General features: G+C 32.9%; 3 protein-coding genes and 2 pseudogenes across 4 annotated transcripts; 2 read left to right on the top strand and 3 right to left on the bottom strand.

The window, feature by feature from the left end:
* Positions 1 to 1,696, top strand: LOC104777379 (uncharacterized). Its single transcript, XM_010501616.3, has 3 exons — positions 1 to 420; positions 657 to 772; positions 862 to 1,696. The coding sequence occupies exons 1-3, from the start codon at positions 210 to 212 to the stop codon at positions 1,519 to 1,521; spliced, it is 987 nt and encodes a 328-aa protein (XP_010499918.1). The 5' UTR covers positions 1 to 209; the 3' UTR covers positions 1,522 to 1,696.
* Positions 1,697 to 1,716: 20 nt separating this feature from the next.
* LOC104777380 (putative serine/threonine-protein kinase At1g09600) lies at positions 1,717 to 4,829 on the bottom strand. The gene is made up of 7 exons (XM_010501618.3): positions 3,847 to 4,829; positions 3,471 to 3,755; positions 3,063 to 3,380; positions 2,752 to 2,979; positions 2,564 to 2,664; positions 2,181 to 2,478; positions 1,717 to 2,094 (listed from the first exon to the last, which is right to left on the bottom strand). The coding sequence occupies exons 1-7, from the start codon at positions 4,276 to 4,278 to the stop codon at positions 1,927 to 1,929; spliced, it is 1,830 nt and encodes a 609-aa protein (XP_010499920.1). The 5' UTR covers positions 4,279 to 4,829; the 3' UTR covers positions 1,717 to 1,926.
* A 2,441-nt stretch (positions 4,830 to 7,270) lies between these two features.
* LOC104777377 (BAHD acyltransferase BIA1 pseudogene) lies at positions 7,271 to 8,855 on the top strand (annotated as a pseudogene). The gene has a single exon (XR_015593267.1). The product of XR_015593267.1 is annotated as a BAHD acyltransferase BIA1 pseudogene (transcript).
* Positions 8,856 to 11,574: 2,719 nt separating this feature from the next.
* Positions 11,575 to 12,313, bottom strand: LOC104777376 (ethylene-responsive transcription factor ERF022). The gene has a single exon (XM_010501613.2). It carries the CDS (start codon positions 12,233 to 12,235, stop codon positions 11,684 to 11,686), a length of 552 nt encoding a protein of 183 aa, XP_010499915.2. The 5' UTR covers positions 12,236 to 12,313; the 3' UTR covers positions 11,575 to 11,683.
* A 2,783-nt stretch (positions 12,314 to 15,096) lies between these two features.
* Positions 15,097 to 15,648, bottom strand: LOC104779066 (ethylene-responsive transcription factor ERF022 pseudogene; annotated as a pseudogene).
* Between the last annotated feature and the right edge of the window lie 902 nt (positions 15,649 to 16,550).

Raw genomic sequence — 16,550 nt, 5'->3', positions numbered from 1 at the left:
AGGAATTTCGCTAGTAATAACAAAGCATATTCCCTTTATTTTTTATTCCACTTTCGTTTGTTTCTCTCTCTCTCTTTCTTACAGTTTTTTTTTGTTTGGTTTGGCTTCTCGCAATCTGTTGCCATCAATCACAGATATCCTCAGCTTCTTCTTCTTCTTTTATCATATCCCGTCACTCTCTTATCGGAGTCGGAGCTCCCACCCAAGGAATGGATCTATGGACCCTTGACGTCGCGATCCGAAACCCTCTCTTCTCCTCTTCCCTTAAATCATTACCGATCCCTGATTCTCTTTCTGGGAAACTCGGTGAATTCGAGTTTAAGTTCCTGAAGCGCAATAATAAAGTTTCTTCTCCGTATCGTTCTTTGGTTGTTAAAGCTACCTCTAAGAAGAGTAACGACGATTCTTCTCCTTCTTCTGGTATATCTGCCTTCTTCTTCTTCTTCTTCTTGCATGTCTTCAATTAACATAACACTACTAGTCTTGCTTGATTTCGTTTATCGAATTAATCAAAAATTAGTATCTCTGTGTTTCTCGATCTGATACTGTAACTCTCTTGCTTGGATCTTTCATGGTTACATTGACTTAGCTTAGTTCCTTGTTTGTGACGATCGTCGATATTAACGATTGTGGAGCTGTTGTTTCTTATCCTGAAGGAGATGCTTCTCAGGAGAATAAGCCTTCTTCTAATGGAAACAAATCAGCTCCCAAATCGTTTGGTTTAAGTACAGATTGGAGAGAGTTCAGAGCAAACTTGTTTATGAAAGAACAGGTATATATATATAATAATAAGCTTCTCCTCTCTAGATGAAGTTTGTTGTCTTAAGTCAATAGGGTTTTATGTTTTGAATGATGTTACAGGAAGAAAAGGAAGAAGCTGCTGAGGGTCATATAATATCTAATGAATCGGAACAGATAGGTTTGAAATGGGCTCATCCGATTCCTTTTCCTGAAACTGGATGTGTTCTAGTTGCTACAGAGAAGCTAGATGGTTATAGAACATTTGCGAGAACTGTTGTGCTTCTTCTTAGAGCAGGAACTAGACACCCACAAGAAGGACCGTTCGGAGTTGTTATCAACCGTCCACTTCACAAAAACATCAAGCATATGAAATCGACTAAAACCGAACTCGCTACCACGTTTTCAGAATGTTCCTTGTACTTTGGTGGACCTCTTGAAGCAAGCATGTTTCTTTTGAAAACTGGTGATAAAACCAAGCTACCTGGTTTTGAACAAGTCATGCCTGGCTTAAACTTTGGTACTCGAAACAGCTTAGATGAAGCTGCAGTGCTTGTAAAGAAGGGAATTCTTAAGCCACATGACTTTAGATTCTTTGTTGGTTATGCCGGTTGGCAGCTAGATCAGCTCAGAGAAGAGATTGAATCAGATTACTGGCATGTTGCTGCGTGCAGCTCTGATTTAATATGTGGGGCTTCGTCGGAAAACTTGTGGGAGGAGATTTTACAGTTGATGGGCGGTCAATACTCCGAGCTTAGCCGGAAACCCAAGCTCGATATCTAGACTTTTATGAATTTGATGCTAGTTTTCTAAGAGAACTTGTGGTTTCTATAGCTTATATATATATATATATATATATATTTTCTCTATTAAGCCAATTTGTATAGCTTACTTCATCGGCTTGTTTGTGAGAATAATGCACTTCTACGCAATTTATAAAAGATTTGCTTTCTCTAAACCCCTATTTGTATTCTGCAGTTTAATAACTAAAGAACATCTATATCTAATAAATTGCAGCAGTTGTTCTACATATACACATTTTTGTTTGATTCCCCTAACCAAAAGAAAAGAGCAGAGCATGAAACAGAGGTTGCTATGTGCAAAAAAAGACCACTAAAAGTTCTGAAATCGTCTAGTTTTGTGTTATGATTTTTTTCTCCTTGTTTCATACTTTCACTAAGCACATACTTAGACAGAGAAATCTTTGTTCTTCTTTGTTGCAGTTTTCTCAAGGCGGGACTTGCGTACAGCTTCTTGGATTCGTCTCTCGTGATCTTTCATCATGTCTTCAATGTTACCACCAGGAGGCATCAAAGGACCTGAATAGTGCATTCTGTTCTTCTTTCGCATGTATGTCTGAAACCACACATTAGGAAACATCTTAGAGTCCATTATATAAAGTGAGAAGAGAGTTTAAGAGTTGTTGAATCAACTTTAGTTACCTTTGTGGGTTGTTCTTTTGAAACTACATTCTCCTTTTGAGAAGAACTAGCTAAGTAGTCTTTCATTGTAACAGGCACGTTGTTGGACCGGCTAGCCTTCACCTCACCTACATTGCTCCTAGAGCTTGGATGGATCACTGAATTGGTACCCGTAAAGCGTTTTTCGTTTTTAAACGCTGGTGTGTTGATTGAGACGTTTGAATGCCCTGAAGCAATGAAATCTGGTGTTACTTTGGAGTCTCTTGAACCTCTTCTCACAGATTCGTGTCCACGCCACTTCACAGCTTCAGCTTTTTTCCTGAAATTTTCAAAATGGAAAAGTGTATTTAGGAACCATGCCTGCATCATTTGTAGACCAATACGCTCTCTCCTTGTATACTGACCTTTTTGATTCTTCACCCCGAACCTTTGCATCAAGTTCCTTGCTTGGCGGATACTTAGGCAAGCTTGATATGTGACAAGGGAGGGGCTCCGTTGTAAAAAACTGGAGATGTAAATAAGACAATCATTTATTAGTATTCTTCAGGAGGCTGATCAAGAATGTTAATAAAGAAAAAGAAAGCTACTATACCTCACTCAGTAGAGTAGAAGACGCTGAGCATCTTTTCTCTGGTTCTACAGATAGAAGCTTGTCAAGAAGAGCAAGAGAAGAAGATGGTAAATTCTTGAACGTCTCTAGAAGGACTCGCGTATATGGCTGTTGCGGTTTGTAACTTGTCGCCTGTGGGAACTTTGTCGTTTCCCAAAAATCTTCAGATGGCGAACCGCACAGCTTAAAGATCTTATGCATTTGCTCCACCTTGAAGAACATTTTCCGAATATGAAAATCAGTTGGAAATCAAATGGAACTATAGGCTAAGGTAGTATGGATTTGAAACTCACCTCTGTTCTTCCCGGCATGATTGGTTTACCTACAAAGAGTTCTGCTAGAATGCAACCAACGCTCCAGAGATCAATGGCGGGTCCATACGCTGTAGATCCAAGTAGAAGCTCAGGGGCTCTATACCACAAGGTGACCACACGGCTAGTGAGAGGTTGATCTTGATCTGGATGATAAAAACTCGCTAGCCCGAAATCTCCAATCTTGAGAACTCCATCATTATTTACCAAAAGGTTTGAACCCTTGATGTCACGGTGTAAGATTCCACGGCTATGACAGTGTTCAAGTCCACAGAGCAGTTGCTTCACATAACACTTGATCTGAATAAAGCAAAAACAAGGGAGTTGATTAATAGGCCGGAGAATACACACAACAAGGTGATTCGACGAAGCAAGCTTTTTGAAAGTTACCTCTGGCTCAGTGAATTTGACACCAGGCCTAAGAGCAAGACCTGAAAGATCATGCTCCATGTACTCAAACACAAGATGCAAGCTACCTGATAGCTTTGAAGTGACAAGACACTGAAGCTTCATAACATTCGGATGGTCTAGTTTTCGTAAAATGTTGATTTCTCTAGCCATGAACCTAACACTTTCCGGATCCATATTAGCAAATCTCACCTTCTTCATCGCCACTATTTTGCCAGTCTCAAGATCCCTAGCTTTATACACAATACTATAAGTCCCTTGTCCGATCTGCAAACACAATGTTCCATATCATTAGAATCCACTAAACCAATCCAATGTATTGTATTATCTACACATATCAAATATGAAAGAGACTAACTTTGTCAAGCTTCTCAAAGGAATCAGCACGTCGTGGAACCCAACCTTTAATGGCTTCACCAGCAACAGAGGTTAACCAATAAGGCCAACCAGCTGCAATAAGCTCTGCCTCAGCGCTACGTGGAACATTCGAAATAACCAATCCACCTCCTTTGCCATTATCTGAAACTCTCCTTCCTCGTTGAGAAGACCTTGAAGGTCTCTCCACAATAACCGTCTTACCATCGTGACTATCATCAATAGGAACAATCAAACCACTCGCTCTTCTTCCACCACCAGAGCTTCCATCTACAGCTTTATGCGAAAAATCGTCTTTATTCGAAGGCAGAGGAGCAATCAATTGAACAGAAGAAGATTTGTTCCAATACTCATTTGCTTTCTCACGTTGATAAGCAACATCTTCTGCTGCTCCTTTTGAGCAAATGCAGCCCATAATAAAACCTGCCTTGTTCCACAATCTACTAACTTTGTAACGATTCAACACATGGTCTTATGCGTAAAAACCAAATCTTTATATATCCTGATTGATCCCTAAGCATCAAAACCCAGGAATCTTCAGGTCTTCACAGAAGTGTATTGCAAAATATCTGCTATTTTGAAGGCAGAAATCAAAAGGGTTTCTACTAAACCCCAAAAAGATTGTGATTTCTTGAACAAACGCACAAGATTTTTTACGGTTCAAGAAACCAAAAAAAGTTTTTTGTGAGTACTGCAAAGATTGAGAGAGAATGGGGTTTGCAGCAGAAAACGAAAAATGCGGGGAAAATAAGGAAAAGAAAGATTGTGATTAAGAGAAATGGAAAGAAGAATGAAGAGAGAGATATATGGTTTGTTTAAGAGTAAAATCTGGAGAGCGCTTGATTGTTGGGACAACACAGATCACAAAGTCACAATAAAGAATTGTTCTTTCTCTCTTTCTCTTTATTTAGAAATAGTCCTCAAAAACCGTTTTGCATGAGAATTTTTATCGTTTTAAGTACCATTAATGTGTTCTTTGCCTTGTAGAAGATTCTATTACCAAGGATATAAAGATTCTTCATATTGCCAACCATATAAAGATTCTTCATATTGCCAACCATATAAAGATTCTTCATATTGCATATGAAGATTATAATATATCAAAATACTAGAATTATTTAATTTTATTTATAATAATGTAATTTTCACAATATATAATTTAGTAATAAAATTACATATTTAAAATTTTTAGTCTTTTTATATTTTCATTTGTGACACAATTATTCTTAAAATATTATAATTTTACTCAGGAAAATACATTATGAAATATTACTATTTGTATAATGTATAATTAATAAGAATAATACAGATAAAATAAATTATCATTTTTTTCACATATAGATTTTATCATTATTTAGAAGAAATAGAGATGAAAATTTTCTTTCCATTTAAAAATAAAATAAATTCTCTTACATTAAATTACATCTGATTTGTGCACATCTAAGTTTCAATATCACATTATTGAATGTGTTAAAATAGTAAAATAAATTGATATTCTGTGTTAAAGTTTGATAGATAGCACAATATACTAATTTATAATTAATATATTAACTTGTATGTTGACAAAGAAACTATATCAAATATTGTTGTAATTCTTAATTTTTGTCTTCCAAAAATCATTTATTAATCACCCATAATTATAATTGAACTTCAAGATAATATCAAATATTAACCCCTTTAAGATATACTCCATCCATTTTAGAATAAACTGATACTCCATCCATTTTAATATTGTTGTAATTCTTATTAATCACCCATAAAAAATTGCAAAATATAAATTAAATAATTATTTATTTTTATCTAATTGTATTAAATAGATTTGTTATTTCCGTAAATATCTCTCACAATATAAAACCAAATCAAATATGTTTACATATATATATATATATATATATAATTTTCGATTTTAATTCTTTGATTATTCATGGAAGCAAACTTTAAACAGTTTCCAAAGATATTGAGGGATTATCAATTCTATTTATATTGCGATTTTCTTATATATCAAACAAAATTGATTAAATTTATTTTTTGAAAAAAAATTGTTTGGATATGCATTTATAATTAATCCTTTTAATCACATGATAAACGATCCAAATCTAAATATTCCGGGTCAACCCGAGATCTGCGCGTTTTCAATACTTAATCTAATGATATTACATGTAATAATCTCTAACTCTATGTCTACTTAATTTAAAATGTTTCGCTTTCAAAAGTATAGATATATAGTAAAGATATATTAAGGTTTTCATATATATATATATATATATATATATATATATATATATATATATATATATATTTCAATAATATGTATTAATCCGAATTAATTATTATTGTTTTATTAAGAAAATTAAAAAATCTAAAACACAAGATAATAAATATCTAACCAAAATAAATATGTTTAGGTTACATATATAATTTCAAATTTAATAATTTTGCTTTTATGGCAACAACTTTACACCATTTCCAAAAATATATGGTAATTTTAATTTTATAATTAATTTTGTAATTATTGTTGATTTGTTTCCTTAAATATTAGATTTTCGACTAACAGTTTTTGTTTCCACATGTTGTTTTTTTTTTAATGATATAAGCAATTGGACCTGTTTGGTAACATGGATATATGACATGGTTTTTTTTTTTTTAAACTCTAATTTGTACTCCCCAATTAATAGTATAGATTAAAATAAATTTGTGAGCAAACATATTTTTATATATTATTATCATTCCTTGAATAAGATATCAAATTGAATGGTAAATATGTTTCTAACCTTTTAAAATCATATAGTTAGTTTTTTTTAATGATTGTTTAAATTCAGAGTTGATGTAAAACAATTACACCGAAATTAATGGTATTTGCAATTATGTAGAACAATTACACCAAAATTAATGGAATTTGTCATTATATTTATTACCTTTTAAAACAATTAGTTTCTATAAAAAATCGAGTATAGGTAGAGTTAATCTGTTTTTTAAATTAATTATTTGATGCTAATAGCATGCATGCTTGTAAATAGGATCCAAGTACAAGATTTATTTGTTAAATGCCTTCAAAAATGTATATATAGATAATTTAAACATAAAATCAAATAAAAGCGAAAAGAGAATCACATATTTATGTTTTAATTAGTTGGAGGATTTTCTTATTTTAAAAGATCTTAAACTACAATTGATTTTGAAGATTTGGTAACTAATATTTAAGGCAATGGTAAATAGTTCGACAATGATGATTTATTTCTTTAAACTGATTCAAAAATACTATATAGATACTAACATTTAAACTAAAATCTAATTTTAAAAAGCAAAAGTACCAAATCTGCTGTAGTCAATATCAAATTCCAATGAATTTATGGATTGCATCTACTTTTTATTTAATAATAAGATTACAAAAGATAACATTATGCAACTACATAATACAGAAGTGATCTTCTCCTCTTGAAGCAGTACAAGCTATTGTATTCTTATAGAAATCAGAGAACAAAGATGGAACTTAACCTAGAGGAAGTCAAAAGAGAAGTGATCAAGCCTGCTTCTGCTTCTGATTCACCAACACCTCACAATGACCAAATTCAACTCTCCATTGTCGACTTCTCAAGTCCACCAATTTACGTCTCTACAATCTTCTTCTACAACAACACCAATGATCTCAACTCAGAGACCACCTCCCTGAAACTGAAAACATCTCTGTCCCAAACTCTCTCACGTTTCTACCCTCTTGCTGGTCGCATAGATGGCAGCTCCATTACCTGCAACGACGAAGGAGCCGTCTTCACAGAGGCACGCACCGATCTGCTTCTCTCTGATTACCTCAAAACCCTAAACACTGATGAATCTTTCGAGAAACTCCTTCCAACAACTGCTCCAGGAGAATCTCCAACAGCCTGGCCGTTGGTTAATGTCAAGGTCAGTTCCTTTGGGCCAGGATCAGGTGTAGCGGTCGCGGTTGGCATCTCTCACCTGATATGTGACGCGGCCTCACTTTTCACTTTTGTCTCGGACTGGGCCGCTACAACAAAAGGGAACTATAATGATCTTACGGTGAGTAGTCCTCTCTTTGCATCGACCACTATCTACCCTCCTGCGAATACCTCTTTTCAGGTCCCCAAAATGGACGCTCTTACTGCTTCCAGTGAGAAGTGTGTGACGAAGAGGTTCGTCTTCGAATCATCTAAGATCGCCGAGCTTAAAAGCAAGGCCGCTAGTGAAACTGTTGCGGTTCCTACACGTGTGGAAGCTATTACGGCATTGATATGGAAATGTGCTACAAAAGCAGCTTCATCAAGATGCAACTGGTCATCCATGATAAATCTAGCCATGGACATACGTCTTAGGACCTCTTCTGATATTTTGTCACAAGACGCTATAGGAAATCTACTAACGTCCTTTTTTCTCAAGAAAGAACCAGGGAGCGTCATCGAGATCGATCAGATCGTGGCTCAATTCAGAAAGGCTAAAGAAGGAGTTAATGAGATGATCAAAGAGAGTGCTACTACAGCCACGCTTGGACAGAACTTGATGAAAAAGGGTTTTGAGTTCGTATTGGCGTTAAGACCAGACACAAACTTATATGTTGTGACTAGTTGGTGTAGTAAACGATTTTATGAGGTTGACTTTGGAATGGGTGTTCCGGTTTGGATTGGACCTAGCATTGCTAGTGTCCTTAATAATAAGTTGTGTATCTTGTTGATGGATGCAAGGGATGGGAAAAGTGTAGAAGCATGGATAGGCTTACCCGAACAAGACATGGCTGTGTTCATGCGTGATGAAGATTTGCTTGCTTATGCCAGCCTAAATCCGACCATCCTCATCTAATTGAGGATCGACCTAGTGACATGTAGGTTTGGAGTCGAGGAAAAATAATATATTACTAGATTAGGACCCGCGTTACACCGCGAGACAAATTATTTATAATTAAAATATTTAAATTATAAGTTGTATTTGTTGGTTAAATATGTTATAATTATATAATAATTGTTAATTTTATGGTCTAAAGTTTAAACCATATAAATCAATTTAATTAGATATGTTTGTTCTGGGATACCGATAGTGTTAACCAAAATAATGAAATGATGTTTTACCCGTTTAACACCAAATTAATGATATTTTAAATTTATATAAATATCGACAAATTCTGTCCCGGTATATAACTTTGTCCCGAGATATTTTAACTCGCACTATATAATCATAATTTTTAATATTTATTGTTTTATATTATAAATATTAGATTGAGTTGATATGTTATTTATTAAGGTTGTAACCATTTACATTTTATAAGATTGGCGCTTCTTATAAAGTTTAAATATTTATAATACTTGGAATTCTTAAAACGGTTGAGTATTTCTCATATTTGAATTTTCGTAAAAGTTTAAATATGTTATTAATATTTTAAAGGTCTTCTAACTTTTTTAAAAAGTTGAAATATTTATAATATTTAAACTTATTATAAAGTTTAAATATTTAGAATATTTGAAACTTTATAAACATTTAAATATTATAAATATTTCAACTTTTAAAAAAAGTTAGAAGACCTTTATAAACGTTTATAAACCTTTATAGACCTTTATAAACCTTTATAGACCTTTATAATATTTAGAATATTTGAAACTTTATAAACGTTTAAATATTATTAATATTTTTAACATTTTATAAATTTTAAATTTTTGAAAATATAAATATTTATACTTTTTATTAAATATACTATTTATAATATTTAACTTTTTAAAATTTTAAATATTTATAATATTTAACTTTTTAAAATTTTAAATATTTATAATATTTAACTTTTTAAAAATCTTAAAAATAAAGAATCGGAATAAACCAAATAAAAGTTTTGTAAGTTTGAATGTCTGATAAATCAAGCTTTCTACTCATTTGTATTTTGAATCATTTTGGTCTCTTTTATAATATGACTCTGAACTATTGCGCAATTTTTTAGGCGATGTGAAATACTGTACCCATATTTTTTTATTCATCTATTGAGTAATATATATCCGTTTTTAAAAATTTGTATTACATCATATGCAGGAAAAAATTACAATTTTTATTAACTAAATTTATTATAGAATAATTCAAAATAATTTAAATATAAATTCAAATAAAATTGAAAAGGAATCATATATTTATGTTTGAATGAGATAGAAAGATTTCTTTATTTTTTAAATCTTATGTATAATTAATTTTGAAATTTTTGGTAACTAATATTAAAGTCAATGTATTAAATATAAAAATTTTCCAAAAAATATTTTTGAGCAAAAACTGCTGTAAAAATACTAGTATAGATGAAAAAAAAAAAGTCTTGGTTGAACAAATGTGGACAATCCCTTTTATCTATGTTTTATTTACTTTATGGAATTTTATGATATTTGATCTTGTTTTTAATTAGCTTATCTAATATTTATGGTCTGTCGATAAGTCGATTTCACCTATAAGTACCCCTCCCTGTTACTATTGTGCTTGGTGGATAATGAAAAAGATAATATTAAATTAATTATCAAGTTTATGACGCTCATCTTTTTTTATTCTTTTTCTTTCGTGTCTCTATAACAAAATGTCAAAATCTATGCATGACAACGAAAGTAAAATTATTATAATCATCCGAAAGTAAAATAACCACGACGACAAAAGAAAAACTACGAGAACCATTAGAGTAGTTCTTTAAACTATGTTGAATTACTCTACAAATATATCATACTAAGAATCGATAATCATACCAATTAATATCACCATGACTGTGCGGGCTTAACTACAGAGCCAACAGTAGGACCATCCTAGATATATGTTTCATAAGTAAAAGGTTTTTTTTTTTGTATCTTTGATATGTTAAGAAGCCTATTTTTAAAAATTGTCCATAAGCCTAAAAAATGTATAAGCCAGCACATTGATACAATTAATATTTGTCGTTAGAAAATATATTAGTCGGTTGATAATAATATATCAAAATTTATGAAGATAAAATTAAGGATAAGGAAAGTTATTGTTGAAGCTGAAATGTCAAATGCATCGTAGGGCCACAGAAGATTCGGGGCGGCATATTGATATTGAAATCGTCTCTCTTCTGCCCCCACACGGAGTGTACTATGATACCAATGCAAATTGGTAAATTGCGATTATTCTAACTTTTATAAACTACGAGTTTTCCTAGTCATCACTTACTGGATTCTCCAAATTTAGTTTTCAAATTTGTGCAAACAATCAATTCCACTCTTTTCCATTTGGATTTATACAAAAGTGATTTTACAAATTTGAAGCAGTTAGGACTAATAATAAAAACTGATCATATATGTGCCAATTTAAAAACTTTTATTATATATATCTTTGTCTCTTGACGACAACAGTTGTTCATCACACTGATGATTATATTCCTTTTGGTAATAGAAAGTTTAAATGGGTACTCATGCTAAAAACATGTACTTTTAAGGTGGCCATTTCGAATGGTTTGTAATATTTTTTATGGAGTTTATGTCTATGAGTCTATCTAATGGATTCTTTTTTTTTTTTGGTCAAATGGATTCTCTTAATCAATATAATAAAAGATAACATTATCTATTTCCTTGGAGTGTTTTTTATTCTTTCCTTCAAAAATGTATCTATTTCTCGTATAAAACATTCCAAATCATCTGGCAGACTATGAGCCCAAAAATATAATAATATTTGATTCAGTCACATCTTGGTTTGACAAAAGATTACAAATTGAACCCAAGAAAAACATTAATTTCGGATCAAAATTTTATTTTATATGATGAAATAGTTAATCAGTAAAATCAAAATCTTAAATGGTTGGTAACATTAAAATAAAATAAAATGTTTAGGCAGATGCAATATCAACTAGAATTCCATATGGACTGAAGTTGCTGCATTTCAAAAAACTCATCCCTGTCGTACTGACCAAAGAACCGTCCGTATAACTCTTCGTAATCAGTCACTTCCAAGTCCTGCATCCACCCCATCCTCGGGGAGTCTAATGGAAACTCATTAATAGCCTGAATCTGATCAGGAGACAATCCGACCCGAGAAATTCCTTGACCGGAGTCGAGAGATGGTTCAGTAGACCCACCTGGTTTGAATATAAGTGCTGCCTCCTGAGCAGCCGCTTGAACGTGCTCGGGACTCGAGCTCTCCGGCTGAGGAAAACTGTTGGCCAGTTCCGGGAAGTTGAGATTGGTCCCATGACCTCGGAGATGAAGAGCCGCTGCATCGTAGGCCGCTGCTGCCATCTCGGCTGTCTCGTAGCTCCCGAGCCAAATACGGGTTTTCTTACCGGGTTCCCGGATCTCCGACACCCATTTGCCCCATTTCCTCCGACGAACGCCTCTATAAGACACTTGGTCAACGGAGAAGTTGTGCTCTCGTTGACCAATATAGTTGTTTTCCATACAATAATGCAAGGTTGTTTAGCAATGTGTGTGTTTGACAGTGTATACAGAAATGTGCTGCTGATCAGTTTAGAAGTTTGAGCTATCTGTGGTTAAGTGAAATTGTATATATAGAGAAATAAATGAGGAAATAGAATTTGTGGGAGGCGTGTTTGGTTTCAGGTTAAGTGAGCTTCCCACGTAGTTACGTGTGAAGTGGAAATATGCTGTCATGCATGCATGGGTCTCTATTTCGACATGGACTTTGATGGATATTGTTTAAATTAGTAAGGCTGTCTTTAAGCGTGTACAAATAGTGTTTATTTTGAAGACAACCCAGATTTTAAAATTATTTTTCTTTTGGTAGAAGAAAATTTCGAATATTTATATGATTTGGACTTTAATTAACACATTAACGTTTTGTTTAATAAAAACTTTGTACATGTCTTCCAAATAAATTGATATGGTCTTGATTAATAGATTTCTGATTCTATATATCCGGTTTTTAGTTAACAGCTTAATTAAACCGAACATTATATATATTTTAAGTTGATAAAAATAAAACAAAAATTTTAAATATTAAATATTGGTCAGTGTTATAATATTGTAGATTTGTATATATTATAATATGATCAAAATTTTCCAAAAATTTTTTAACCTTTCAACATAGATTTCATATATATTGAAAAAAATCATAAAGATCAAGAACTTTAATAAATATTAATCTATTGTCTTGTAATTCAATTTATATTGTGTCTTTTTGTGTGGTAACTTATTATAAGACCAAATGTATAGAGAACTTACCAATTCTAGTCCTTTGTAACTGTTAATTGATTCGAACTTCAGCTCTCGAATCTAGTTGATGTCATATATATCAAGAATCAAAATGTAGGAAATGCTCGAGCTTTGACAGCAAATGTGATGATAACATATGTAAACTACTCATAGACTATCTATCACATTGACCAGAAAAAAAAAAAGTAAGAAAAAGTCTTTTTTTTTATAACGAAGGTGCGGAGAAGCCCATCAAAATAAAACTAAAAAACAGTAATACTAAAGCCAGACTAGCAAAAAATATTCTGCATCCAAATAGTTTATTGATTTATAGTAAAACCTCGTGCGTCGACTTCTCAAGAAAACAAAAAAAGATAAAGAAACAAAGAAGAAGATATGGTTGCGTGCGTGACGTGGCTGCATAATGGTCACCACCGCCACTAACCACCACACCGTATCGCAATCAGTACGGACCATCCGGTGGTCAAAAAGGTCTCTAGTCTCAGTCTAACCACCCTTTCTGTATTATTGAATCTCTCCACAACATCATATTCTCGACGGACCCTACATGTGAATTCAACAAGTATAACAAAATATTGCTTTACATTCTATTCTTTTGAACTCACATGTCCTTTGTTCCAGAACTCATGAGTGTACTTTAACACTATTCCAAAAAAAGAGTAATTAAGAATTATGTACATAGTAGAACCTATATAATGTACCTATGGAATAAGTAAATATGATATGACAATTTCTACTAGTGTTAAAGAACTTCATAGGATTAATCAATTAACTCTTAACAAATTCATTAATTCTAGTTTATGGGAGGCACGTGCGTGAAAGGGACCGAACCCTTTGACAGGCGGTAGGAGACACGGTACTTTGTATTGTGATATTGTCTGTCTCCCTCTATTGCAATGTCGACCATAATCAAATCAGTTCCTCTTTTTTTTTCGCCATGTCGACAAAAAAATTCTAATAAAAATATATAATCTTTATCAAAAGTTACATCCTCTAATTTTGCCATGTCGAAGAAAAATATATAATCTTCTATCATAGTTACATCATCTTTTCGATAATGAGGTGGGGATTTCATACTATGTCTATGTGTATTAGGAAAATTTTGAATACTTATGTCGCAAATAATTTTACCCATTAAACTATTACACTCGTTAGTCGATCGTTGGTGCTTAGGAGTGTCAAAATAGGCCAATATTAATGAGTCAACTCAATTCAACTCAACTCATGAATCCTAATGAGTTGATGAGTTAAATAAGTTGATGATTAAATGAGTTCATGAATCAAATGAGTTTGGTTATAATGGGTTTATGAGTTATTCACTAACCCATCAATTTCTTTATTATCAACCTAATATCATCAACATCATCATATTATCATCATTTCATAATACTATCATCATCATCATCAAGTCAACAAATATATCATAGTCAACATCATCATACTATCATCATCATCATACTACCATCATGTAACTATCATCATCATCAACATTGTCATACTATCATCATCATCATCATACCTTCATCATCATATTAATATCACCATCATCATATCAACAGATATATCATAGTCAACATGATTTCATCATCATAATCTTATAATTTTCCCCAAAATCCCAAACCCACAATTTTCCCGCCAAAATTTTAAACTTATAATTTTCCCGCCAAAAATGCAAATCCGCAATTTTTCCGCCAAAAACATAAATCCGCTAATTTTGTTTGTAACTAATTTCGAGAGAGAGTTTAATATCATTCTGTCATAATGCGATTCATTTCATTCTTAGTTTTTTTCTTTCTTCCTAATTGTAAATATAGCATTAACAATGAAAAAGAATTAAGTTTACAATCTAATCTGTGATATTATTATAGACCTACAAAAATTATCTTATGCCAAAAAAAAAAAACATGGAATTGGAAATATAATCCAACTAGAATTTAGTTCATATATCCACTGTGAAGTTAAAGGAGTTAGAAAAAGCAATGGCTATTTTGATTGTGGTAATTAACTCTGTTAGTTAGCGTAAATGGTTGGTGACACATCATGAAAAGAATCGAGTATTTTTAAGTAATTTAGCAGATTAATATCAACTAAAATCCCATTATGGACTGTTGGTGCTGCATTTCATAAAAATCATCCCTATCGTATTGAACAAAATAATGTCCGTACAACTCGGCACAATCATTAACTGCCAAGTCATGCATCCATCCCAACCTCGGTGAGTCCAATGGAAATTCATTAATCGCCTGAATCTGATCCGGAGACAATCCGACCCGAGAAAGCCCCTGACTAGACCCGAGTTCTGGTTCACTAGACCCACCCGGTTTAAACATTAGTGCTGCCTCTTGAGCAGCAGCTTGAACGTGCTTGGAACTGGAGCTTGCCGTTTGAGGAAAGCTGTGGGCAAGCTCGGGGAAGTTCAGATGAGACCCACACCCTCGGAGATAAAGAGATGCAGAATCGTAGGCCGCTGCGGCCATCTCGGCTGTCTCATAGCTCCCGAGCCAAATCCGGGTTTTCTTACCGGGTTCTCGTATCTCCGACACCCATTTGCCCCATTTTCTTTGACGGACACCTCTGTAGGACACTTGGTCAATGGAAGAGAAGCATTTCTCTTGTTGACCAACATAACCGTTTTCCATATAATATTAGTGCAATGTTGTTTGGTAATGTGTGTATGTTTCTGTGTGGTATATTAATGAAATGTGCTAATTAGTCTAGACGATAGAGTCTGTAGTTAAGTAAAGTTGTATATATATAGAGAAATAAATGACGGAATAGAATTTGTGGGAGGCTTGTTTGGTTCAGTGTTGTTTGGTAATGTGTGTATGTTTCTGTGTGGTATATTAATGAAATGTGCTAATTAGTCTAGACGATAGAGTCTGTAGTTAAGTAAAGTTGTATATATATAGAGAAATAAATGACGGAATAGAATTTGTGGGAGGCTTGTTTGGTTCAGTGAAAGTGAGCTTCCCACGTAGTTACGTGTGAAGTGGAGATATGCTGTCATGCATGCATGGGTCTCTCTATTTCTACATGGACTTTGATGGATATTGTAGAAATTAGCAAGGCTGTCTTTTTAAAGCGTGTACAAATAGTGTGTATTGGGCTTCTAATTTAATTTGGTATTATTTAATAATATTTTGAGCACATTAATATGAGTCTAATAAAATTTAGTTGGCTTGCAAAAAATCTGATGACTGGCCTTGATAAATATAGTTTATATTTGAGAGAAATGAAAATAAATGTTTCATAATTAAGGATCATTTAATATCTTTACCGGCAGATATGATTATGGAATTATTTTCTTTTAAGTTAATGTAACATACAATTGTGTTATGTTGTGTGAACTAGTATGAACAAATGAAAAGAAAATTTACTTAAGTCCTTAATATATGTGTTGGTTAGAAATTTAGGCTTTGCATCTATCTAGTTGATATCCCATGGAATAGCATTAAAATACTTTCGTACTAAAGTCCATATACTGTATGTCATATCTCAAGAGTCAAAATGTAGAAAAATAGCTCGAGTCTTGACAGCAAAT

This window comes from Camelina sativa, chromosome 3 (genome assembly GCF_030686135.1).
Source record: "Camelina sativa cultivar CO46 ecotype springtype chromosome 3, ASM3068613v1".
NCBI lineage: Eukaryota > Viridiplantae > Streptophyta > Magnoliopsida > Brassicales > Brassicaceae > Camelina > Camelina sativa.
This window is presented reverse-complemented; position numbering and strand designations above follow the sequence as displayed.